At 39.7% G+C, this 26,969-nt stretch overlaps 1 protein-coding gene and 1 pseudogene across 1 annotated transcript in view; both read right to left on the bottom strand.

Moving 5' to 3' along the window:
- The window catches only part of LOC149251400 (golgi-to-ER traffic-like protein), a 400,402-nt gene that overhangs the window by 322,273 nt on the left and 51,160 nt on the right, over positions 1-26,969 (bottom strand). Inside the window, exons 2-3 of the mRNA XM_089459410.1 lie at positions 22,921-23,000; positions 2,000-2,078 (exon numbers count right to left, since the gene is read on the bottom strand). Of these exons, the coding sequence (XP_089315536.1) occupies positions 2,000-2,078; positions 22,921-23,000 (159 nt within the window). The remainder of the gene's footprint in view (positions 1-1,999; positions 2,079-22,920; positions 23,001-26,969) is intronic.
- Positions 4,921-5,995, bottom strand: LOC149251401 (DEAD-box ATP-dependent RNA helicase 17 pseudogene; annotated as a pseudogene).

Here is a 26,969-nt window from a genome sequence, read left to right as displayed (position 1 = left end):
AAGCACATAAATTTCTGGGCAGTATAAGTGCACTTTCCAGCCATTCGAACTTCAGCAGAGAAGCAGTTTCCTAGGCAATGCAGTGCAGATTGGTGCATCAGTTGGGTAGCCTTCAGCTCAGCCATTTTCCCACCTGGGTTTGGTCATGCTTTTCCATTGAGACAAGCCCAGGTGCACCATCTTGTTATCTATTGTATTTTACCTTCAGAAACTTAATAAAATGGCTCAGCGGTTCCCTATTTACAGCGTTTTTGTGGATGCTTGATGTGCATTTCGTTTTTTATGAATTGTTGCACAAGATTATTTGCTTGTTATCACTTGTATTCCTATTTAGGATCATTACACATTCTAACCCTACTCTAGCTTATATTTCATTCATAGATCGTTTAGAAAACTTTAACACAATGTTACAATAAAATTCATCTCCTAAGTGCAAAACTGTGTTGATCTTTCAATTTGGTGATTTTGGTGAAACCCTAGGGGGATATACCACCTCTTCTTACAAGTTGGTACTAATTGCATAATTATTTATCATCTAGAATTGTAATTAATCATTCATGGGATGTTTTAATGCTATATTCATTGACCTAATAAGAACAACCAAGATCTTTTATTCTATGTGCATTTTGGCATTCTTGGGTTGCTTTTCCTCGCTACAAATCTACATTTTCTGTGTTTTCTATGATAAATCAGATCTGCAATTTATGAACAGCAGCAAGGTTGTCCTATTTCAAGCATATTATCAAGGGGTAACTCAAGTATATCTTCCATCATTCTTTTATTTAATCAGATATCACACGTGTGCATCAAAAGAGAACTTACTCTTGTTTTTATTGAGTGAGATCTAAGTGTTGGTTGGTAATTCCTTGTGCATCAAAAGGTAACTTAGTCTTGTATTTATTAATTGAGATGTAAGCTCCAGTTGGTATTCCCTCTTGTAGCAGATCTTTATTTCAGACCTAACATTTATTAATTAGTTCCTAACCCTCATTCTATTGTGGTGCTTATGCCCTAGTTTCTTGTTGAATATTTTTAAGGCATTTACTCATTTACAAGGTACTGGTCTATTTAATCATATATTGAGGTGTGTGTTTGTTGAATTAACTGTATTGACATCACAACAATCTACTTGAAAGGTTTGTTTCCATAGATTGGGATGCCCCCATGGCTTCTAGGAGATGGCCTAAAGTAAAGGGCAAATCATGCCAAGATGACAATGGTACATTTCCCAAGTGTATTTACCCCTATGGCACCATGGTCAAGACTTTTATAAGGGTGTTAATTTGGCCAAATAACACTTGTCGCCATTGAGCATGTGCCTAACCCAGTTAGTGACATCAAGTGATACACACAAACAAGCGACATAGCCCGAAAAGGATCAACCCCAACACCTCCTACATGAAGCTCAAAGATATCAACCACTTAAAATAGCCCACTGGGCTTGCAGGTGTCACTCTTCTTCCTTTCTTGCTACAAAATGAAGCTTTAGAAATGATGCTTTAGGATCCATCTGTAACCACTTCTTGACAATTCTTTAATGACCATGTTATCAATGATGAAGTTGTTCTAAGGTCTATCAACTCGTCTCTTCTCCATTTCAATTAATCAGGCACAAGGGGAGCTTGTGGCTCACCGCTCAACACCTGACCAATAAACTGAAGATTAAAACTCTTCCCAGCAGCATCCAAGGGTTGAAGGTGCTTTCAAATTCTATGAGCACATGGTTTGTTACTATCAACTGCATATCTGTATTTGCCATCCCTTAGAACAACACACCATAAATGCAGTCACTAAAGAAAATCAATATTTGACTAACATTGTTCCACTGGTTCTAGATTTTGCAACTTATCATATTACTAAAACCAAAGAACTGGCATTACAATTCCATTCAAATGTGACATGGAACATACTGTTTGAAAAGGAACTGATGATTAAAAAGCTCAAAAGGTCAACTAAATAGAATATGCCCATATACCAAAAGAACAAGAAGAAAGATGACCTGTCCATGTCTAAGCTGGATGGTGGCACCTGACTGTAATAAATCCAAGGCCTCTAAATATTTCTGAGCAGCCATATATCTGTTTATCAAATAAAGAGTTATCAGCATTGGGTGCACACAATCAAAAACAACACTTCAGAATACATCAAAAGGTATTAATGAAGATTTCTTGGATAAAGAAAAACAGACACATATCAAATATTGCAGCACTTAGTAGTTTAGACACTTGGTTCTAGTTATATGTAATTTGACTCAACAAAACAGAAGGAAACTTGTAGTAATTATTCTCTTTCAAACCGTAGGCATGTGAAGCTGATGCAAAAACACTGCATAAACATGATAAATGAAATAAAGACAAATGGAAAGGCCAATTATAAGACAGGAATACAACTTATGAAATATTATTATTTCAACATATAAAATGTTCTATTAAATAAAACAAGTTTATGTGGACCTAAAGTTCCACAACAGTTCTCCATCAAATCATCACTTAGTATATAGAATAATGTACATTACTGGCAACATTCCTCTCAGGGAAAAAAATTATGCGAAAGAGAAAATAATGGCATATAATCATTCTATTTAGATTAAGTGATAGAAAAATAATTTCATGGGAAAGGATTTAATCATATAATAGCTCTCCAAGGTAGTCTAGCCCAAGATAAGATAACATAAGAGAATTTTATTAATGTCAAAGGGTTGCTGTCATTGTTTTTAGGCATTTGGCTAGTTTTGCAACAGCAGGTGCCCAGCTTGAATTCCCCTCAGGTTAGATGCACTAATCTACGCTAACAAGTCTACTGGAATGCCATCTACGAATGAGGGGAAGCATCCTATAGGTTTCTCCCTGAGGTTTTCCATTGAAAGGAAAAAAAAAAAAGATCTCCAATGTAGTAATCCCTACTGTGTTCCCATCTTACAGGGAGTTGTTTTTTCTCGACCAAATGAGAAGTTTTTATAATTTAGATGCAAAACTTTTAGCATAACTACCAGGTCTCAGATATATGGGTGACGTGGACTTTATATGTGCCCTCAGCCTTTAAATTCATGGACTATCTATTACAAATGCTTTTGGCTGCCAGGTGTCAACAGTTATACAACTGAGCTTATTCCTGGTCTACAGAACTAGAACCAGAACATATGAAGAGCAAACAACAACACAGTGCATGTACTTATAACTTCAAAGCTTGCATTTGAACAAACCGCAAATTATTGACTTGTTTGCATTAAACTTGTACCCTCCCAAACCATACAAATACATACATACATTCAATTAAGGAAATATTTTCTGTGCATGTACTAGCTATTTGACAGAGTATTCCCTATCATCCTAATATAAGACAACTCTATCACACCCTGCGTGGTGGACCTAATTCTTCTTTGCAACACTCAATCCATTTGCAAAACTGACTGTTGGTCTGACACAAAGCCTTACAATGTGGGAATCACAGTCATCTAGTTAGACCTTTCATCTAGCAAGGATGGTTCAAATAGCTCCAATTGATCTGCATTCACCACAGCACAAATGACCATATCCCAAGGCAATTCCAATTGAAATGCATTCCTTTATCTTCTCCAAGACTTTGAAAGGTCTGTATCTAATGGGATTAATTTTCCTACGTGACCCTTTGTTATTTTTCTTAGGGCTATATTGTTCTTTTCTTTTGATAATTGCAATTATACTTTTCATACATTAACACATCATTAGCAATTATGTAGAAAGAACAACGTCATCAACAATGCAGCAGAAATAAAAAGAACCTCAGAAGAAAAGCATACACACATAGAGACACCAAGATTTGGTCAGAGACCAGGGCAAACCCACAAGTGGGAAAACCTGGAAATCAATTCTACTTCTTCTATTAGATATTCATCAATTGTTCAGCTGTGATACAAAGTACATCCATAGTGGGATAATTCATTACATCAGGCCTCCTAGGGCCAACTAGGGTCAGTTCACAACTTTGTTTGTAAGAGAGCTGCAAACAAATCTGCCATATCATGGTCAACACTGAATCATAGTAATCCTATAATCACTGCATCATAGCAACACTGTCATAACACATGAGCTGAGACACCGTTATCCATAGCTATCATGATCACTGTCCTAAGCATCACCATCAAGTATCATCACCATCATACCCATCACTTAGTCTATCTTCGGACCATCTGACTACAATTCGAATTATTTCTGCCTTCATGAGGATCATGTCACATGTATGTTTGCCATCAACAAAGGGTCCGCACATCTGAATTACATCATCATCATATATGGTCTGCTATCATTGGTCTGCCATCCAAATGCCATCATATAGAGGTCTGTCATCTTCATACAAGCTGGTCTGCCATCCATGCAAGGGCATGTCTTCCATACTAAGATCATCAAAAGATCATCCAATAAATAGGGTCTGCCATGCGAATATGTATGGCCATAAAATCATGGATGTGAGCCAAGCTAAATCTGGTCTGCCATGCGATTATGTATGGCCATAAAATCATGTATGTGAGCCAAGCTAAATCTAGTCTGCCATGTGAATATGTAAACCTACACAAACATGCATAAGATCCATCCCAAATCTTGGTCTGCCTTGCGAAGCTATGGAGCCATGAAAACATACATAAGGATTATACCGAATATGATCTGTCATGCGTAAGAAAAAGACATCCAATCTGGTCTGCCATGCGAATGTATCAAGCCAAAGAATTTTACAAACGAATCCATCCAACTCTTGTATAAGGATCATGCCGAGACTGTCTGCCGTGGGAGAATAGAGACCACAGAAATATGGATAAGAACCAATGCCAATAATCTGTCTGCCATGCAAAGATATACGAGACCTCAGACTTACAAGATATCCAAATTTTTTAACGAATGATCCTCTAATGAGCTATGATTAGATGAAGCCAACTTGAGTTCACTTTCAGAAAATAACGTTTCTTAATTTGCCTTCATCAATAAACTTCCTTCCACAAACTTGAATATGATCCAAAATATTTTGCACTGAAAGCTCATTCAAGGGCACCCCATGTTTCTGCAATTCTTTCAAGGAATCTGACACAATAGGCTGCAAAAATAACACAGCTTCCCCTTTCTAGTCTAGATGAGTTCTACCAACCCTGTGCACATATTCATTCGCATCTCCTAGAGAGTCATATTGAATAATGCATCCAACTTTCGAAAAGTCCAAGCCTCTTATTGCTACATCAGTGCACAAGAGGAGCACATTTTTCTTCCTACACCTCTTCAAAATGTGAAACTCACTTGTGACAGTGCAGTGGAAATCCACTGCACCACATTTTGAGAAGAAAACCACAACCTTGCGAGAAGGTTCTACTTCAAATTGAGATTGCAAAAGAGCCAACAACACTACAAACCTTAAATGACATGGTACCTTGATGTAACTCTGAACTAACTTAGCTGGAAATCTGTATTCTGATGCTGAACTACAAGTTCCAGGCAGAGCCCATTCATTTGTTAGTGCATCTGCAGAAAGATCAGAAGATAATTTGGTCTTACCTTGAGAAAAAAATTCTCTCCTTCAGCCCAATGGTGACAGGATTGTTCAAGCTTAGTTTTTGCAAGATCATTAACTTCCTCATTCAATGTTGGTGACAAAAGCAAGTTCTGCCTCTGGTACTCATAATAAAAAAACGGCTATTTGCTATACTCCCAGCTTCCAACAGAGTCAATATCTCCTTTATGTCTCTACCAAATCCTAGGTCCAAAAGTATGTCTGCTTCATCAAAAACCAACCAGCAAAGGCGATTATGAACGAAGCAGGATGTATGTCGGCTGGGAGTAATGACTAGAATGGTTGTTCCTTTATGCAACCTTGCTTTCTCCCTTGACCGATTGTCACTGCCGGTTATATAGTCTAAACCAATTCCTGGATCGCAAACGAATATGATGAATGCTCCACTATACTGCATCAAGAGGGTAATATCAATCTCGGTATCTCCTTCAAATTCTATCACAAGGTGAAGCAATCCATCCATCATAGAAATCCCTAGATCCCAAACCTTGGTATCATCATAGATCCTGAAGGTGGTAGCATATTTGAATAAGTCAACCAAGGGAAGTATCTTCATGGTGTTGAACCCTTCCTCCCATGGGTGTACTCCACCTGGATCCCATTGACCAATTTGGGGTCTATCATCCCAAACATCTGAGTGCTCCTATTGCGCTATGCCCCCTGCTAGAAGTATCTTCCCAAAAGTCACCAACTCAATAGGATACCAACTCATAATCTCTCTCCAATCCAAATGAAATGGAGTTCTGAAATAGGAGGTATCAATAGCAATGATATTATTTTCAGAGTCCATAACCTCCCATGGAATGTGTCTTCCATCATCATTAGTCATCAACAACCCCTACAAAAGACCTTGTGTACAAGTACAAACACAAGGAATAGCTCCACCATGCTGACATTGTGATACTCTGATATCCACGTGACATCTACCGAGGAATGCTTGATTGCTTGCACTCCCACTCCTTGATCCTGCTAAATGCAACTCAAGGGTAGGTTTCTATTGCTCCCCATTAGAAACTTTCGTCGTTACTCAACACTGGCAAGTTTGGCAATTGTCCTAGCACATGTAACTCCAAAGGCCTTAAGCTCACTGTCTTGCTGTAATATTGTGTCTTTTAGCATCTTGGTTCTCTCCTTCATTGCAAAGGCTTTCTATAAGATATTTGATCTCTTCCTGGGTATGTTCCTGGTGACTATCATTTGAAAGCCCTGTAGAAGATATTGCTGAAGTGGTATAACTATCATCCTCATCTATGATGGTTGTTATCGAGGACTCAATTCCCACACAAAACTCATCACCCTTTTCTGATTTGAACCCTACTTCCACCAACACCTCATCAAACAAGTAAGGTTCTAGCTTCCTTTCACATTGTTTGACAACACTCTGTACCAAGTTATATGTAGTTGTTGAAGTGACTTGTTTCTGTTTCAGAACAGCCAATAGCAAAGATATGATAAGTTGGAAAATATCATCACTTTCTTTAATAATTGTTATTGTTGCCGCAAAATATAGCAGGCCTTCGAGGGTGGCACCATACAAGGCTAACACTAGACCAAGTGACAATAATGGGGTGATGGCCCACTGTCACCATAGCCAAAATCCCCTGTTCTTTACAGATTTTCACCGATGGGAGGAGTCTGGTATGTGAGAAGGTCACCTAATGGGTATTCTAAGGTTAGGGTACAAGGTGACACAATGAGGCCTTCTACAAGAAAGTCACAATTTAGGCTCAAGGCTCCAATAGGAGGCAATTTGCTTTCTTGATAGAGGCCTATTAGATGAGGCACAAGACCTAGGGCTTGATTAGTAGGTTGAGTGTTGGGATGGCCAAAGGTCAAGGCAAGGAGAAAGGGTTTCCAACAATATATATCAGCAAGATCATGAAACCCTTAAATAAGCCCCCAAGTTGAAGCTAAATCCAAAATAGGGTTAGCTTAGGGCTAGTAACTAGGGCAAAGAAATTTATGGACGAAATTGAAGTGAATGACTACCAAAAGAAGGGATTTTGTGGCAACCACTCTCCTCTTGGCATTTAGACTCTCCAACTCTGGAAATTCCTTTCCCCTAGGAATTCACACCAAGCCCTAGCTTGGCCACTTGGCCTTAAAGGGGTTGAATTAGGGCAAGGAGAGGAGAGAGAAAATTTATGGATTAAAGTTAAAGTGATCATCAACAAAGGAGGGCCAATGCCTTATCCTTGGGTGGATGGAGTCTACGAGTTGATTAAATGACCAAAAAGTTGCAAAGGAGGAACGATAAATGATACCCTAGCAATTACCTATGCAATGGATCAAGAAGTTTCATGGGAGAGCTAATCAAAGTTCACCACTAGGATTATCATTCACATGTTATTTAATGAGTAATGCATGCAATAATGATATCTAGATTCTACCAAATAGATTTTCAACAAATTAGGGCACAATAACAAACCCTAGATTCAATATATTCCATACATTAGACATAAAGAAAATAATATTCAACAATAAGCTCACTTACAAGATAACATGCAAAAATTTCCATCCATTGATCCAAGACAATAGCTCCAAAGACAAATGATTTGTTCCAAATATGAAAGTGCATTCATAGGTCACATCTCTACCACAAGAAAAGAGGGCCGAAATTCTCTAAAGAGAGGCTGAAATCTCCAAGTTGTGGTGATGATTTACAACAAATGATCTCCCCTCTACTTATATGAGGAGTCGCAAAGTTAATTTTAGCCTAATGCCCCCTAAACCAATAAAATAATAATGTAACAACAAATTAGGTCACAAGCCGACCTAATAGCTAATGACAAAACACAAATGATTGCCCACACATGTGTGCCGTAAGGAAGAATGTGCTAACATCATCCATGTGTAGGCCATTTTAGGGAATGTATTGAGGGCTAAGGGTGCCAAGTGATCCTAGGAAAGTCTCCTAGGCATCCCCCTTTGTGAAATTTAAAATATTGTTGCAATTATTAGTTATTATTCACCTATTTGAAATAGATTATTTATCTTCTGCAATTTATATGTGGCAAATTCTGAATAAAACACTACTGCAACTTCACAGAAAATTAAATCATAGGAACTGAGAAAATATTGCTCACATAGATAATGAACACCAAAATTTTTGGATAAAATGTCTCTGGAAAAACCCCTGTGTGGGGAAAACCAGTCCTACAGATGAGTGTTTTATTTATTCTTCAATAATTTTGTAAATGAAAATAATACAACTATTTGTCGTAAATTAGCAAATCTCCGAAAAAATGTTTTCTTCACTCAGCGGGTCGATCTAACCTCCTGGAAGCAACTCAGCCTCACTGATTCAATTCGGCCCTCAACTAGCTCTCTAAATTGATCCACATATGCGTCGCTATCTAACTCAGCCTCTCTAGCAACTCACACTGGTCGGGAAATAAACCCAGCCTCCTCTAGAAATTCAACCTTCTCTGACAAACTCGGCGTCCCTTATGCAAATCGATCACTCTGGAAAATTCTTTCTTGCTCTGGCAACTCGGCCTCTTTAAGTCAATTCGCACTGCTGGGAAACTTGGCCTCTGCAGATAAAATCGATCTCCCTGTGAATTTCCATGAATGCACCAACTTGAGTTTAATCTTCTAACTTATTAGCAGTTTATCTGTTTACGGCAGATAACGATTAAATCATTGATGCATTCTTCACAACAAAAATGCTACAAAATTATAAAATAGGAACTGAGAAATAGATGCACACACAATAAAAATGACACCAATATTTTGGACTAAACGTCCCCGGAAAAACCCCAAAGGGAAAACTGGTGCAGTAGATGAGGGTTTATTTTATTATGCAACAATTTGAGATAATTATTGAAGCATATTCAATGGCGAAGAATCATGGAAATTTTGATAAGATCTCCTATCAAAGACATTAGAGATTTGTAAGAGGATTTGCAAAGATAATTATCTTCTAATTATTAGTAAAATAGTTGTACCTACTTGAAAGAAAAGTGGATCTGAATTTATTAGTTGCTTATCCTCTTCTCAAAGCAACTCATGTATAAATAAGAGTGTTTTCTCCATTTCAAAGGAGGAGAGTGTTACGTCCCTATAATACTAGTGTAGACCCCTGTTATTGTTGTACCCATGTAGCTGTTGAAGTTTGTAAGTTTACTTAGTTAGAAACCCTCCATGCACTTTATCTGATTTATTCTTACCTACTTGTTATTTTCCTTAACAAGTTATTTACAATGTAAATACTGAAAATAAACACTAGTGCATGCTCAACATATTACAGATCAACAACTAAAAGAAACAGAAACAAACACACCATATGACACCATTATTTTTGGACTAATGTCCCCGGAAAAACCCAATGTGGGAAAACTGGTGCAGCTATCTGAGGGTTTTCTTATTAAGCAATATCATAAGTACAATTTGGGTGTCGAAACTGACCTACCTAACAGAGAATTTCCTTGGCAGTAATACCTCTCAGTTTCTAACAAATCTTCTAGCTGAAACCCCGAATAATCCTTCCGGCAGCTACTCAGCACAAATCTGCCCCAGAAACCCCAGCGTCAGCCTCTCTCTGGACTGCGTCAGCCCCTCTCTGCCTCACGCTGGCCCTGCGTCACCCCGGATGGGTCTGCGTCAACCCTGGGAGGCCCTGCGTCAGCCCTCTGGCCCTTTGCGTCAGCAACGCTGGCCTCTCTAAGGCTCTACGCAGCTCCCGGTTGCCTTTGCGTGATCCCTGGCTGGCTCTGCATCACTATCCTTGGCTACTGCGCTACGCTCCCGACACTATCTCTGCCTCTCTGTACTCAAATGCCCCTCAGCTGCATCTCCCGATCACTAATTCTATCTCTCTTAGCAACCCCGCTCTACAGAATAGAGTGACTGATCACTCTGGTGTACTCTCCAAGTGACCCTCAAGCCTCCTCTTATACTTTTCCTGTTGACATATCAATGGCCGAGATTAAGTCCCTAATCAACAACTAAGATTAGATCTGGCTTGATCCATGTCTTTTGGACCATTCTAACACAATTTCAGATTAATTCACATTAATGTTTTAATTTCCCTAAGTTTAGACTTAGGGACTCCATTAAAAATATTAATTATTTTAATATCTCCTAAACTGTTTAGAATCTGCCCAAACCCTTTCTAGGTATTGGAGATCTCATGTGCCCCTACCTCTCCACCAAATTTCGTGGCTAGAGCACATCCGATGCTACCCCAAATCAACACTCCCTCTTAGCGAGGACTGTGCTCTAGCAATACTCCTCACTTAGTATTGCTCTGATCATCCGGCATCAATACCTGTGTTGATGCTAGGCCTTCCTGCCCATCATCCTCTGCACTGCTGCATCTTGTACTACTGCCCATGGTTCTGTCACTACCACTGTTGCATCTGTACAACAGCTCCCTCTGCATTCATGTTGCTGCTGGTCCTCTCTCCCAACACTGCATCCGCACTACACCTCCTCTCATCAAGCTGCATCGTGTTGCCCACTGCTGCACTGCAACTTAGTTACTGAGAAGTAAGTAACTGATCTCCCAACTGACCTCTCTGTTGGGCTAGAGATACCCACTGATGCTGAAGCTCCCTTTGTCGTTGACAAGTGCTCCCTCTTTGACCTTTGCGTTGCTGCATAACTGCTTGCATCTCGCATCGTTGCACACCTCTCTATGCCATCCTGCACTGGTGCAACACTCTCGTGCCTCTCGCACTGTTGCAGCCCACTAGCCTCGCGCTGTATCAGGACTCCTGCACTGTAGCTCTCTTTGCCGCTCCATCCGCATCCATCTCTACCCAACTCAGCCAGTCCTACTACTCCTCTTCGAGGCTCCCGTAGCAAGGTCTAATCCAAGAGGATGGGTACCTCGAGGATCCTGCCCCTCATCGCCTATAGTCCGCCTGACTACAGCTCGATGTCTCCCCACTTTCGCTCAAGTGGTGTGTGTGCACTCATGGCACAGTCATCGTCTGTCAAAACTTCCTTCTCTACCCTAGCTAGCGCTGCCTTAGTCTCGGATGACTCTCCCTTACTCTTCTTCCTTGGACACTGGGTCGCATAATGACCCAGCTCCCCACAGTGGAAGCACTTGCTCTTGGAGAGATCTTTCTTCTTCTGCTTTTCTTGCTTTCCCTCAGATGCTAAGGCAACATCTTCCTCCTCCTGCTTCACTTTGATCCCCTTGTTGCTGCTACCCGTCTTCGACTGCCCTCTGATATCTTCCTGGCGAAGAGTTGCCCACATCTCGTCCCAAGGTGGGAGAGTCCCTGTGCTTAGTATACTCCGAACAAATACTTCCCAGTCTTCTGAGTTAGCATTCAGGGTTGTCCTCACCATCAACACCTGATCCAGTGTCGCTTCTATAGCAGTCAACTGATCTCGGATCTCATTCAGTCCTTCGAGGAAGGTGTCAATCGGTTCTCCCTTCTTCATTTGATACGACCTCAACTGATTCTCAAGTAACATTCTTCTCTGCACATAAGTATGCTGGTACAGCTTCTTGAGAGCCTCCCACATCTCAAATGTCGTTTCCTTCTCGGCTATGTGTGGTACTACATGATCCTTGACCCCGTCAAGGATAATGCTCTTGGCCCTTGCCATCGCCTCCTCGTACTTGTCATTATCATTGGGGTCGACTGGGATAGCTATTACCTTCAAGGCGAAGTTCTTGACATGATTCCTGTCAAGTACGGATAAGATTCTGGCCTTCCAAACTGCGAAGTTCGACACTCCGTCCAGTCTATCCTGGTCTCTTACTCCATGTAGTGCCATGATGGTCTTCTACTTCCCTCCTGGAAGTTCTCTATTTGACTCCTCTAAGTCTCTAATTCCTGTCTGGAAATTCTCTTCTGGACTCCCTCTGAGCCCTGATTTCCCTCCTGGAAACCCTTCTGTCGCTGTCGAGATGCTCCCTACTCTGATCGTCTTGTTCCTCAACTAGAAACCCTCAGTAGCAACTCCTCTAGCCTTGCTCTGTCAGGTATTGTTCTGACTACAATACCTCACCAGCTCCACTCTGCAATATTCCCACAGCCTTCTAAACCCCAGCAACCTAAAGGTGAGAGCTCCTAGGCTCTGCGTAATCCCGGCACTAGCAACCCGGCCTCCTCAGCCAACTGCATCAGCCTTCCCAGCTACTGCGTGGCTCTGCGTGAGGCTCCCTTTGCCTTCTTAGCTTTTGCGCTGCCTCTTCTCGGCTCACCCTTGATGACGCAAGCACTGCTTCACCCTTCCCTTGTTGTTGCTCTGCTAGAAACAACTACTATCACCTCGGGACAGTTGTTTTCTGCTGCTATTGCTCCGATCCTGATGTCCTTTAGTCCTCCTGTGATCTGCAATCGCGCTCTGATACCATGTTGAAGTTTCTAAGTTTACTTAGTTAGAAACCCTCCATGCACTTTATCTGATTTATTCTTACCTACTTATTATTTTCCTTAACAAGTTATTTACAATGTAAACACTGAAAATAAACACTAGTGCATTCTCAACATATTACAGATCAACAACTAAAAGAAACAGAAACAAACACACCATATGACACCACTATTTTTGGACTAATGTCCCCGGAAAAACCCAATGTGGGAAAACTGATGTAGCGATCTGAGGATTTTCTTATTAAGCAATATCAGAGTACAATTTGGGTGCCGAAACTGACCTACATAATAGAGAATTTCCTTGGCAGTAATACCTCTCAGTTTCTAACAAATCTTCTAGCTGAAACTCCAGATAATCCTTCCGGCAACTACTCAGCACAAATCCGCCCCAGAAACCCCAGCGTCAGCCTCTCTCTGGACTGTGTCAGCCCCTCTCTGCCTCACGCTGGCCTTGCGTCACCCCGGATGGGTCTGCGTCAGCCCTGGGAGGCCCTGCGTCAGCCCTCTGGCCCTCTGCGTCAGCAACACTGGCCTCTCTGAGGCTCTGTGCAGCTCTCGGCTGCCTTTGCGTGATCCCTGGCTGGCTCTACGTCACTCTCCTTGGCTACTGTGCTACTCTCCTGGCACTATCTCTACCTCTCTGTCTCTCTGTACTCAAATGCCCCTCAGCTGCATCTCCCGATCACTAATTCTATCTCTCTTAGCAAACCCCGCTCTAGAGAATAGAGTCACTGATCACTCTGGTGTACTCTACAAGTGACCCTCAAGCCTCCTCTTATACTTTTCCTGTTGACATCTCAACAGCCGAGATTAAGTCCCTAATCAACGACTAAGACTAGATCTAGCTTGATCCATGTCTTTTGGACCATTCTAACACAGTTTCATATTAATTCACATTAATGTTTTAATTTTCCTAAGTTTAGACTTAGGGACTCCATTAAAAATATTAATTATTTTAATATCTCCTGAACTGTTTAGAATCTACCCAAACCCTTTCTAGGTATTGGAGATCTCATGTGCCCCAACCTCTCCACCAAATTCCATGGCTAGAGCATATCCGATGCTACCCCAAATCAACAGTAACCCCTATATTGTTATTGTTGTGCCGCATAGAAGCCCACTATTGTTATTAGTGTGCCCTTGCTGAGGACTGCAAACTGGGTAGCTCGATCACACTATTTCGCTCTGATGCTTGATGTATCTTCTCCAAGCCCTTAAACATGCTCTTATTATCTCTCATTAAGTCTTCAATGGCCATGATTTAATCTCCATCGACGGCTGCGATCAATTAGACTTCAACAATAGAAGCCTCTAGAGCAATCTCGAACATCCTTAATTAATTAACTTTAGTTTACCACTTTTCCTAAGTTAGACTTGGGAAATATTTTAATTATGGCAAATTAATTTAATTAAAGGGTTTCCCAAGCTTATCTTGTGAAACCTTTTCTGGATTTTGGAGATCTAGTGTTCCTTAACCTCTTAGCATCATCCAAGACTAGAACATTTGTCTGACACTACACTAAATAACACTCCCTCTTAGCAGGGAAGGTGTTCTCCACTATACCCATATGTTCTCTGAAATAGACAAACTTAGCTCTCCTTAGAGCTTTTGTGAGTATATCTGCGACCTGTTGTTTTGTGGGAACATGTTGTAGTTGGACTGCTCCATGATGTTGATGTCTGACTTCTGTTGCACCTACTTTCTTCACATCTTCAACTGATCTGACTTCCTATCACTAGAAATAACTGTGAGGAAGTCAACCTAGCAAACATTGTCCATCAACCACTGCGCATAATCTGATCCTCCTCACACCGTTATTGCCACTATTCTGTTGCTACAACTGCAATTGTGTGTACTGATCACCTCAGAACCTAAAGATCAAGCTTCCACAGGGTTGCTCCCTCTGTAGCTAGACTCCCTCTGGGTCTAAAAACTTTCTCTGATCTATTGTCCTCCTGCAACTGGCTCTGCAACTGTCCCTTCAATCTCTAAGTACAACTAGCTTTGCACTGTCTACTGAACACCTAATCGAGCCCAATTGGTTCTACAACTAACTCTCAAGTATCTACACTGTTTGATGCTACATAAACTAACACTCATTCTGAGAAACTAGAAATCATTGTGAAGAATTTTATTTAGTAACTCTATCTTCAATCACTACTAATCTCAATTTGTCGGTGCCCTCACACTATCATTGCGCCCTTTGCTCTCACTGCAAATTTGTGTCTCGAATGTGCTCTCCAAATGCCCATCGATTTCTTCTTATAATCTCTCGTTGAGCAATCAATGGCCACAATCTAATCATAATCGATGGCTAAGACCATCTTGAGCCCATCATATGACCCTTTTGGAAGTCGTTAGAGGAAAATCGATTTGCCTCAATTAATTCTGATCAATTAAACACTTTTCCTAAATTAGACTTTGGAAAATAATTAAAATTGGCTAATTAATTCTAATTAAGACTATTTTTCATAGAAACTTTTTTTTGGGTATTGGAGAAAATTAATCCACTATGTTCCTTAGTCTCATAGACACCATTAGAGACTAGAACACCCTTACCCATTGAGGGCCTCTTGTGTTATGTCTCATCTTTTGTGGTTTGCTTTCATTAGGTTAAAAATTACTTAGCATGGCAAAACATAGAGTAGGTTTCAATTTCATAGATTAGATTTCATTTATATTAAATTTCAATTTTGCAAAGAGTAACAAACCCCATCAAGCTATCTTATGCTCTCGTCATTGCAAGCCTAGCTTGATCCTTGCATGATACCCAGAAAGATCTTGTTGGTGACTTAGTTTAATTAGGGAAAACCAATTCTATCATTTATTGTGAGATTGGGGTAAGATAAAGGTTGACCTACGAAATCAATCTAGGAGATAGATTCTCCTAGTGTTGGATCTCCAACAACTAGTCGACTTGTGAAATTAGGGGAGTCACAGAAGCTAGCATCCTCCCATTAGATCTCGTTGTTGCCCTTTGAGACCCATTCAAAGGATAAATGTAGATGGCGAAACACACCTTAGATTAGACTTACGTTTCTTGCAATCACACATCTCAATTGTACACTCATGCGGATCACCACATATATGTCATCTCACATCACTAATTTATCAAAATCCAAGTGAAATCTAACTAAATAAATTTACCAAAAACATTCTCCACAACATTTACTTTTACAATATGGGGTTGATATTTCATTTGCCATATTTACATTTTAGCAACAACCAACTTCTTTGGGAATTTCACTTTCAAGCATAAGCATTTATTTTTTGGCATTGATCTATATTGCCTTTCACTTTTTTCATTTTATCATTTGCTTATCTATCTTTCTCATCTTGTATATTGATGGTGAATGTCATTATTTGCTCATCTATCTTTCATATTACATGTTGATGGTTGAATGTATTCTTGTGTTATTTAATGAACTCTTAGAACATTTCATATTTGTCTATAGCTTGGTTAAGCCTTAGTTCTTTTCTGAGGGACTACCCCCCTTGGTTTCGCTAAGAGTTAGCCTAGACAGAGGAGTTGAGAATTGAGTGACAGCGACTCAACTCGAAACTTGCCTGCAAGGCCACACCAAGTGGATTAAAGATTTTCTCCACATTATCCCCGGTGTGGATTAGGCGGCAACAGTACCCATTTTCACCTCACCACAATCTCCTCTCACTTTAGGCCAACTCCTATAATGCTACAGGGGGTATTCCAATACCTCAATTGCTTAATCAACAGGTTAGTAAACCAGTGCCTAGAAACATTATGTTAGATGAACGTTGGAGTTAATTAAACACAAATGCTAAATCTGACATGTGAATAAATAACGCATAAAATACAAACCAACATTTGAGAAAGAGAGAAATACGTCAAACAAATACTATCTTTGATGTCACAAGTTGAGGTAAGGATGCATATATCAAGTGAGATGACCTTTCTTTGAATTCATGATTATATGACCTAAATGACAACAAGCTTTCTGCCCTTGCAGTCCCAGCACCTATAGAATGAAAATTTTGAAAAAAAAAAACAAAAAACACAAGTTTGGAGTCGTTTTCAAGCAACCTAAGAGTGTGGAAACACAATAGGATCAAGTACCTACAGGTGTTAATGCTAGGGCTCTGAAATATTAGTGAAATGATAGCCCAGCAACAAATTTATGCAATAAAATGTAAAGTTACAATAATCTGAAATAGCAATTGCATAAATTGGAGGACTAATTCCCCTGGAGCAAAGCCTAGATTTCCTCCCAATAAAAATATAACGCTTTCCAGCATTTTGGGAGGATGAAAATACTTCTGAATGAGATAAAATATGCAATCAAAGCCAATCAGAATTAAAACTAGGGTATAAATCATTAGATCTCACCTTATTTCCTTCAAACCGTAGGCCAGGGCTTCACAAATCCTTAGATGATAGTTCTAATTTTATTCCAGAATTGAGAAGACCTTGAAAAACCTTCAAAAAATGATGTTAGAACAAAATAATCCACAAAGGAGTGGGTCAATTTTCTCTTGGGCTATTAGGTGTTGCACAAGAGGCACAAAACCCAAGACATCCGCCTCAAAATGAGACTATTTTCGGTATTTTAGATTTTAGATTGTTTTTGTATTTTATATTTTTCTATTTTTCACAGAATTTTCACTAATATAAATAAATAAAATGACAAGAACTTGGATTTATAAATAGTTGTGGTTGGTTACTGGATTTAGAGCTACTGCCTTATCTCCACTAGGGCTTAATGAGGTCAAGATGAATGCCCCTCTTCAGTTGGTTCTTCACTACTTCTGGATTAGACAAGAAGGTAGAACCCTAGAAGTTAAATTACCTTCTTTTCTAATAAGAAAATTTATGAAACCAAGCCCTACTAGAAGGGATCCGTCCAAGGGGAAATCCTTGTCGAGGAACCTTTAAGGTATGGCCCAACAAGGATATTTAATGCTTACCTCACACCAACAAAAGAAAAGTGAAAGAATTTACCCTCCAAGAGATAAAATTGCCCCTCAATGGATCAATCTTGATAGCCTTGTAGTAGTCTCGATTAGCACAATATTGTCTTTAAAATTATGTAGAATAGCTAAGGATAAGAGACTTTAAAGTTGACACCAAAACTTCATGAAAATATTATATTATGGCATAATGATCTCAACAATTCACAACGATTTGGGAGGACAATGAGTTCTCAACTTATAGAAGAGGATTTCAACATCTCTCTCCCGTTTGCTCCTTAGAAAACGTCTAAGAAACTTCAACAATGGTTGACTTGTCATCCACAATAATCTTGGAGAAGAAGTCATTACATAAAATTAGCTTCACATTGCTTGAAAACCCTCCAAAAGAGGTTGACATCCACACAAGGAAACTTGACTTGCTTGCTAGGCGATTTGTTGTAGAAGTCCAACATTCCCCTCGAAAATAGATAGGATTGACTTGGAATAATATTTGGAGCTAGGAGAGGTCAATGCCTCCCCCTTTTTGCTCAACGTTCATTTGGAATTGACCCTTTGACCTCCCGCAGCTCTCTTGAAGGTGGATGGCTCCCTTATTTAGGCTTGATCTTGCTTGATTTAACATTTCGATGCTTCATTTCCTTGCATGCTTGATCTTGCTTGATTTAACATTTCGATGCTTCATTTCCTTGCATGTAGACTTAGCCATATTCCATATAAGTGTTTTTTACTTGACACGGCCTTTGCTTTGCTCATAAAAGGTGTCAAGTCGCCACACTTGACCCCCGCGACAACCCCCAAGAGAATTCAACCCTCCTTTAATGGTGAAACAATGCTTGAAAAGGTTTTTTGAACAAAGCATTTTAAGTGCTTTCATATGGAGATGGCTTGCCAAGGAAAGTGCAATGACCCTCTTTCCTTGCCTTGGAGGATGTGATATGTGCCTCAAGGAGCACATAATGCATTGTGAATTGTGAGATTGTCATGTAAAAATAACAATTAGAATAATAACCAAGGCCAAAGGCATGCATACCAACGATGAAATGGTCCATGTGGGGAATAAATAGGTGTGTTGGACATCAGTGTTTCCACCCTTACATAACAATAATCATAAGTGAGTAACTGAGGGCTCCCATAAATCATGTGTCCAAGTAGATCCACCTCCAAGATCTCCAAAGCCTACCCAGGACATTAAATTCCCATCAAAGCATGGACTTATCAACCACTAAGGGGTAGTCAATACATAAGTACCATAGGCCTAGAGGCAATGAAAATGGAAGCTAAAAGGATTGGCCATGACCGCCCATATAAGGTGAACTAGGATACCACATAGCCAACACTTGTATATATCATCCCACATGACCTTACAAAGAAAAAAATTGCACAACTTTGGGATTATAATGGTGTGGTCCTTTCTTGAAAAAACCTGGGTACCCCTGTTCAAAAGAAGGGTAACAAGTTTCTCCATGCTTGAGCACCAATGTTTTAATACACTTTCAAGACATTTCTACTAAGATGTACCTCTTTGACACAATCATCTCACCCATTGTTCTTTATGGGGTTGAGATCTAGGGCCCTAGCTTGCTACCAACAAACTGGTCTTGTATAGAAAGAGTGCAATCCCGCGTGTTACTAAATATGATCAGCTACAAGCAAACAATGTTGCGAGCCATTGTGTAGGTCGAGTTTGGAGGCCATTCCATACACCTAGAATACATAATCACTCTTGTTTTCATTCTTTATAGCATATGTGCCATGGTATATTTGGCTACCTGACACATGAGAGACAAAACTACTTCACCCTTTGTTCCTCGATGGAGACAACATCTAGCCCTTCATAAAATGAATGGGACTAGTTCTTCAGGCCATATACATCACTATTGTGTGCTTCCCACTCGTCAAAGATTCCTTTTGAGACATGTTACTCAACTCCATGTTTGCAAGAGATATGAGTATCTTCCCCATTCTTGAGAACCAATGCTTTAATATACACTTTCAAGACATTTCTACTAAAATATGCACGTCTTTGACATGATCATCATGCCAACTATTCTTTATGGGGTTGAGATCTAGGGCCCTCTGTGGCTACCAACAAATTGGGCTTTTATAGAGAGAATGCAGTACATTGTGTAAAAATATGACCCATTGCAAGTGAAAAGTTCCTCAGTGCATTGTACAAGCTTCCATTCTTCTGAGTTTTGAGCCCATTCTTGTGACTGGAGTGCATATTCAATCTTGTTTTCTTTCTTCACATGATATGCACCATGGTAGATTCTTCTACATCACCATTTGATCCATGATGGAGATGGCATATCGCCCTATAGATTAGAGACAATGTCGGTTCTCAACAACCTCTTTGCTTCTTTAGTGCATCAACAATGCTATCGAGCCCCTTCATCTTCCCCACTATCTTCTTTCACATCACTTCCTAATGTATGTTATGGCTTTCTTCTCTTCTTAGTATTGTGTTACTTAGTGATATTTATTATTTTCTAGAATTCTGGAGTAATCTTTTGCTCACTACAACAAATTGGGCACCATTGTTGGTACTTCCAAGCCCCATTGGCCTACTCTTTGAGCATTCATGGACATTAATTAAATTATCTTATATTATCCTTCCATTCTTGAAAAAAAATCTCTTTTAGTCATTCATAAACATTAATAAAGTTATCTCATTTTATCTTATTCCTTTCATCCTTGAGAAAATTTTCACGAGTTAAGAGTTTACCCATACACAGGGTTGGCAGGAGGGGGAGCGATCCTATGGGATCCCGAGGAACATCAAGAAATTAAGTTCACTTTAGGATTGGGAAAAGAAACCAACGTGGCAAGAATTGTATGGCCCCTTTCTAGGTCTGTCTTTAGATAAGGGCCTCGGAATTTCCATGATCACTATCATTGGAAACTCTCTCATATCAATTCATCTTTTGCACAACAATGCACCCTCCAAATCCAATAGATTAAATCTTCTATTGCTAAGGATCAAGAGCATCTTGAAAACCTTCCATCACAAAAGTTTTTATCACATCCTAAGAAGCCAGAATAAAGGGGCAGATCAGCAAGCTAATCAAGCCTACAGCTTGGAGAGAAGCCAAATTGAATTCAATGGGAAAAGGAGTTGGAAAACCATCCCATATATTGGCAAATGTCCACCAAATATCAATCTACGACTTCTTGTAACATAATATCCAGAGCCAGCAGGAGCAATCATAGTCTAGCAATCAAATTCATGGCTTCATTTCAATTTGGATGTTTTTGGATCCAAGCCCCACAAACAGAGATGGAGTATTATGTGAGGCTGTTGGGCCATCTCAATAGCCACGCGCCCTCTCGTACTCTCCTACTGAAAGGCCTGCTCGAATGGCCCTCGCATTTAATTCCCAAGTGTGAGTGGCATCCCTCTTCGGCCTTGGTATCAGCATTCGATTTAGAGAATGAGACTGGGTTCGTGTGGAGGAATAACCGACCCCATCACGCATTCAAGGACGGAGGCACCAGGAATAATTGGCACTGTATTTATCAGCCAAGAATGAGATGCCATCCACAGCGAAAGGAAGCTAAGCCTCTTCCCCTCTCTTCCTGGAATCTTCAACGCTGGAAGGGGAAGTATGGGTTGAGTTTTGATGCGTCCAGTATGGTTGATTTCAGTAACGAGGTGTAGTGGCCATCAGTACCAATCGACTTGGCTGTCACTGTAGGTAGTTTCGAAAAGCGGGAAGACTGGTCCATCTGCCCAGCAGATCAAATGACCAGGAAGGGATATCGCAGAGGTCTTAAAACTCTTCACTTCGCAATTGGATAATACATTGGTAATCCGACACGTCAATCCTGGCTCTGTCTTTCATTCCGGTCTGCAATTTGCTTTGTAGGAGCCTTCTCTTTGCCTTGTAATCAGAAATCCAGGGCGGACTTCCAAGCTGTGCAGCAAGGAGACAAACCCAGTAGTAGGGAATCGATTGGCAATTGGAGCTTAATGGACCCTCGCAGGCCAGAACACGATGGGGAAGATCCTCCAGAATGTGCCCTATGTCCTCACCCGCCAATAGTCAACAACGTAGATTGCCAAATCCTCTTGCAATTCAATCATCAGCTCTCCCTCCAGGTCGCAGAGCAAGCAGAGAGGATGGTTGCTATGCAGCAGCAGTGGAGAACGACGAAATCGATGCTCCCCGGAGCCAGGTGGAGAACACACCGAGACTCAGCACAGCATGGGGGGCGCACTCAGCAGAAGGAAATGGAGATGCTGAATTAGAGGATGCAGTGCCAAGAAATTTCCACAGCAAATGATCAAATACTGTAAAATTGTATTCCTTTGTGGTCAATACTGTAGGATCTATAGCAGCAATCAAGACAATAGAAATGATGTAGCCTCTGGTTTTGGTGATATGGAGGTTGAACCTCTCAGAAATCCTCATGTCGTTATAGAATATGGTCCCAGAATCTTTGTAATCCTCCCGGTTTTTGCTGCTATCCGGGTGCAGATTTTATAAAATCTCTACTCATCACAAAAAAAAGAGAGTTTACCCATACACAACAGACGGGTGGAAGAAGGCAAAATGTTTCTCATTTACATATGTTAACAATGAAAATATGCATGTCTGTAGGACATCAAATATGTAATGTCATTAGTAACAGTTCAGCCCCTTTGTAGTTTGTACTCACAAATGAACAGGAAATCAGACGTTTTAAGACTTACCATCCTAAACCCATATGCACAGACCAGAATAAGGTCATGAATCATTATTATCCATGATACCATATAACACACGCTCCTGCTCCTCTAATTTAATGTATTTCTATATGATATACATGAGGACATTCTAACAGAATGCATGCTGACAATTTTTTGGCTTTAACCTGACCTGCTTAGCAGCATGGAATTCAATTTATCTGACAAGTTGCTTTCAAATTCGAATCATTTCCAGCTTTCTTACTACCAACTCTTATCGCAGTCAGTGTATATCTACTAAGTTCACATCAATTTTCTCTATATATAAATAATTTAAATTTTAAATTAAACAAAGATAAGTTGCCCACAAAACAATTGGTTGAAAATCTGAAACAAAATATATCACAACTTGACCAATGAGAGTCAAATACCTGGCATAAATAGATTTGTACATTTGTTGAGCTTCATAATAGTTTCCAGCTTGTACGCTTTTCTCCAGTTTTTCAAGCGTCTGCATTTATATGAAAAACAACAATGTTAATAAATACTGGGCAGTTATTCATGGGAAACAGAAATACAAACATACGATATTAAATTATTACAAGCTTTCATTCAAGCTGAAAACACAATCCATTCACAAAATAACTAAATGTGAGTCAAATAGCGAGTGCAACTTTGCAGTTATCTGCAATAAGTGCAAAAGCAATCGTTAAGAAATATCAAAAAGAAAACTGATATAGCTACCGTTAAACCATATGCAACCAATATCAAATATGAAAACAAGTCAAGTTTTAACAGGGAAAAAAATCGTTAAGGGCAACTGCAATACTCCCTATAGACCTTCAAGGCACTTGTGATCTGACCTCACTGCTGTGGCAAAACAATTATGGAATCCTTTATTTCTTCCATGTCTCTAAGAAGGACGCAGTTCATGCTGAGTTATATGTAACGCAGGGAATGTTGTGCCTCTGACAAAACATGGAAGATGTATAACTGTAACATAAAAGATGGCCCTTTTATTGGGTTCTGTAGGTCCTTGCGAACTAGTTGGGCTATTTCAGTCCATATAAAGAATTGTTAAGGTTAGTTAATATGGTGAGCCATTTCATTAGACATCTACATGTGGCACACCAAGAATGCCAAGAAGGGAGGCAACCTAGTGCCCTTGACGATCCTTTTGTTGGTTTTATACGTTAGTTGGCTATTTAAGTCCATATAAGGGATCCTCAAGGTCAATTTATATGGTTAGCCATTTCTTTAGAAGCCCATATGTGGCATATCAACAATTTCATTTCTTCCAAGTCTCTTAGAAGGAGGCAATTCATGGTAAGTTATATATAAAGAAAGGTGACAATGTGGTGCCCTGACACAACATTCATCTATAACACACATTATGACCTTTTTATTTCATTTTATCCATCTTTCTATCTGTCCTTAGGGTTGGATGGGGTATTTGAGTCCATACAAGGGATCATTAAAGTCCATTATATGATGAGCCACGTTATGAGACACCCATATGCCACACATCAACCATGAACACTAGGGTTAGACTTTTATTAATGTTTATTTATAGGTCTTTGGTCCTAGTTTTAAGTAGAGCCAGACTTTATAAAATGTAATGTTAGGACATGTGTGCAATGAGATGTTTGGACAAGTTATAATAAAGCGAGTCATTTCACATAGGAAAAACAAGGCTAAACATGGAGTCAATCAGTAGGGTTTTCCCCTAGCTGCTCATGCAGGGCCAACCCTAAACTCCTCTTAGTGGCCCATTCGCAAGGTTGACCATCTCTCCCCAAGTGCAAACTGAAGGAACCTATCTATGGTGGCATCGAAAGCTGCGATTGATTCTTTGTATCACAACAGCTCTCACATCGAGGCTAAGCTTGGGTAGGAGCACCAATTGATTCTTCATGTGACAGTGGCTCTCACATGGAGGTTAAGCTTGGGCACTCCACATGAGCCGATGTAGAAAATGGGTGCAAATCCAACCCTCTCCCCTCTAAGTGTAACCTAGGTAGGGCTTCATTCTATTATAATCTGAAAAACGTTCTCACGTTCTTCTCCCTTAGATAAACTTTTGGTTCAAGAGGCTCTTGCTTTAACTATTCCCATAGTGAAAAGATGTTGTGGAACAAACAACCTTTTAAAGCACTAGTGATCTTACATGTCGTTACAATGGCCTTTGGCCTTGTTTAGTCAATATAATATTTCAAACTTCTGGAAACCTAAGATAAAAGAGGAGCCTTTTATTTACCCATGTGCAAAGGGATTCTTCATTGTTGAGTTCAATCTTTCAAAAAAAAGGATTTGATCTTAAATTCAAGACCCTAGTTCTAGGGGAACCATGGACCCCATCTTTCAAACCAATGATACATACCCTCTCTTCAACCCCAGTGCAAGTTAGACTTCCAAATTTACCTTTGCAATTTTGGGGTTTAGCCTCTCTTCAAGCCATTGTCAAAGCCCTTGGAAGATTTCATTACAAAAGTATGGAAACAAAGAACTAGTTCTTGGGGGTTGGAGGTTTTGCAAACACCAGGGGATATTTTCCTTGGGAAAGGTAAGCATGAAGTGGAGAGCCTAAAGAGGTTTTGATTAGAGGACTACAAACCTATGGCCATGCTTATGTTCACTAATCTAAAGAAGATGACATCTTCATATTCAAAGTTGGTGGACCATATGTTGTATAGCTAATTGATAGGTTATTTGATGTATTTAGTAAACAACATGCCAAAGATATGTTTTGCACTAAACACCTTGAGCTAGTTCATGGTGGAACCAAGGCAAGAGCATTAGGTTGCAACAAAACATGTGCTCAAATACTTGAGGGGCATTGTGGAGTATATTCTAGGATATCTTCATGGTGAAGTGTAGTTGTAAGGGCATAGAGAATTAGATTGCGTAGGTAGAGCAACAAATAGGAAGAGAACCTTAGGGTGTTGCTTTAGCTTATGATCAATATGATATCATGGTTTAGCAAGAAACAAACTCCCATGGAATTCAGTTCAGCAAAGGCAAAATACATTGCAGCTAGTACTGCTAGTTGTGAGGTCATCCACCTTCACAACTTACTTGCAAGATTATTTGATCAAGCGTTGGAACCCATGGTGATTTACTATGATAACCGTAGTTGTCTCAAACTCTCTGAGAATCTAGTATTTCATGATAGGACCAAAAACACAAAGAATAGACATCACTTCATATGAAACAAGGAGCCAAAACGGAGCAGTGAAGCTCCAATATATTCCCACAAATTAGCAAGTAGTTGATATTCAGACCAAGCCCTTAGCAAAAGAGAAGTTTGAAGCATTCAAAGATAGAGTTGGACTAGTGTAAATTCATTCCTCGCTAAGAAGGACTATTGCAAAATGTAGCTCAAGCAATAACTTGTTGCCCATATTTTGTGTGAACATACAAGAAGTGATTCAAGACATTTTAGTTGAGTCTAAGAAAGTGCATTTAGTGCATTGATGACTTACATTCAAAATCATATTAGCATTTTGAGATCATAGTTTCGGTAGATTAGGGTTTCAAAAAAGCATAAATAAACAAGATATACAGGGATTGTGCACACTTGAATAATTGACTATTGAAATAATAAGCAACCAAAGGAGAGAGTTATTTTGAATAATAGGATCGAAAACAATCTAGCAAGTTGAAGAAGGGTCGTATAGTAGTAGCCATACAGAAGGCCTATACAAACATGTGTGGATCCTTACAACAACTTGCATGTCTTGTTGTAATTTGGGACAATGTTATATCTGTAGGAAAGGGCTTCAAAGGCCCTAGTATGCATGACTTGAGGGGAAGTCTTTTGCAAAAATAGATTTTGTCCATTGAAGAATATTTGACTAATGATAGAGAGTCATGAACCAAAACATGTTGTTCCATCATGTTAGACGGATGGACTAATGGAAAGAACCACACTATCATTAATCTCCTTACTTCTTGCCCTCAAGGAATCATATTTTTGAAATCAATTGATGCATATGATAGGGTGAATGATGTAAACCTTCTAGTTGAGCTTTTCGATGATTAGTACAGTGAGGGAGCATAATGTTGTGCATGTCATCACAGATAATGCCTCAAACTATGTTCTTTATGGAAAGACACAAGAGTTCAAATATAGGACCATATTTTGGACCCCAAGTGTTGCATGTTGCATAGACCTCATGCTTGAGGACATAGGCAAAGTGGAGTGAGTAAAGAACACTATAGAGCATGCCAAGTGTATCACAAAATACATCTACAACCACTCATGGTTACAATCTTTCAATTTTAAACAACAAAAATTGCAGAAAATGTTTTCTTGTGATGAATGGAATTCATCTCAGTGGGCTAGTAGACAAGATGGCAAAGACACCCAAAAAAATATTTTGACAACTCTTTTTGGAAAAAGTATGTAGAGGTTGTGAAAATTGGCAAGCACCTTGTTAAGGTGTTACGGGTAGTGGACAAGGAAAAATTGATCATATGG

The sequence above is a fragment of the Pinus tabuliformis genome, chromosome 7 (assembly GCF_031772625.1).
Source record: "Pinus tabuliformis cultivar Carrire ecotype Pingquan chromosome 7, CPIR1, whole genome shotgun sequence".
Classification (NCBI taxonomy): domain Eukaryota; kingdom Viridiplantae; phylum Streptophyta; class Pinopsida; order Pinales; family Pinaceae; genus Pinus; species Pinus tabuliformis.
The sequence above is the reverse complement of the archived record's forward strand: the minus strand, read 5'-3'. Positions and strand labels throughout refer to the sequence as shown.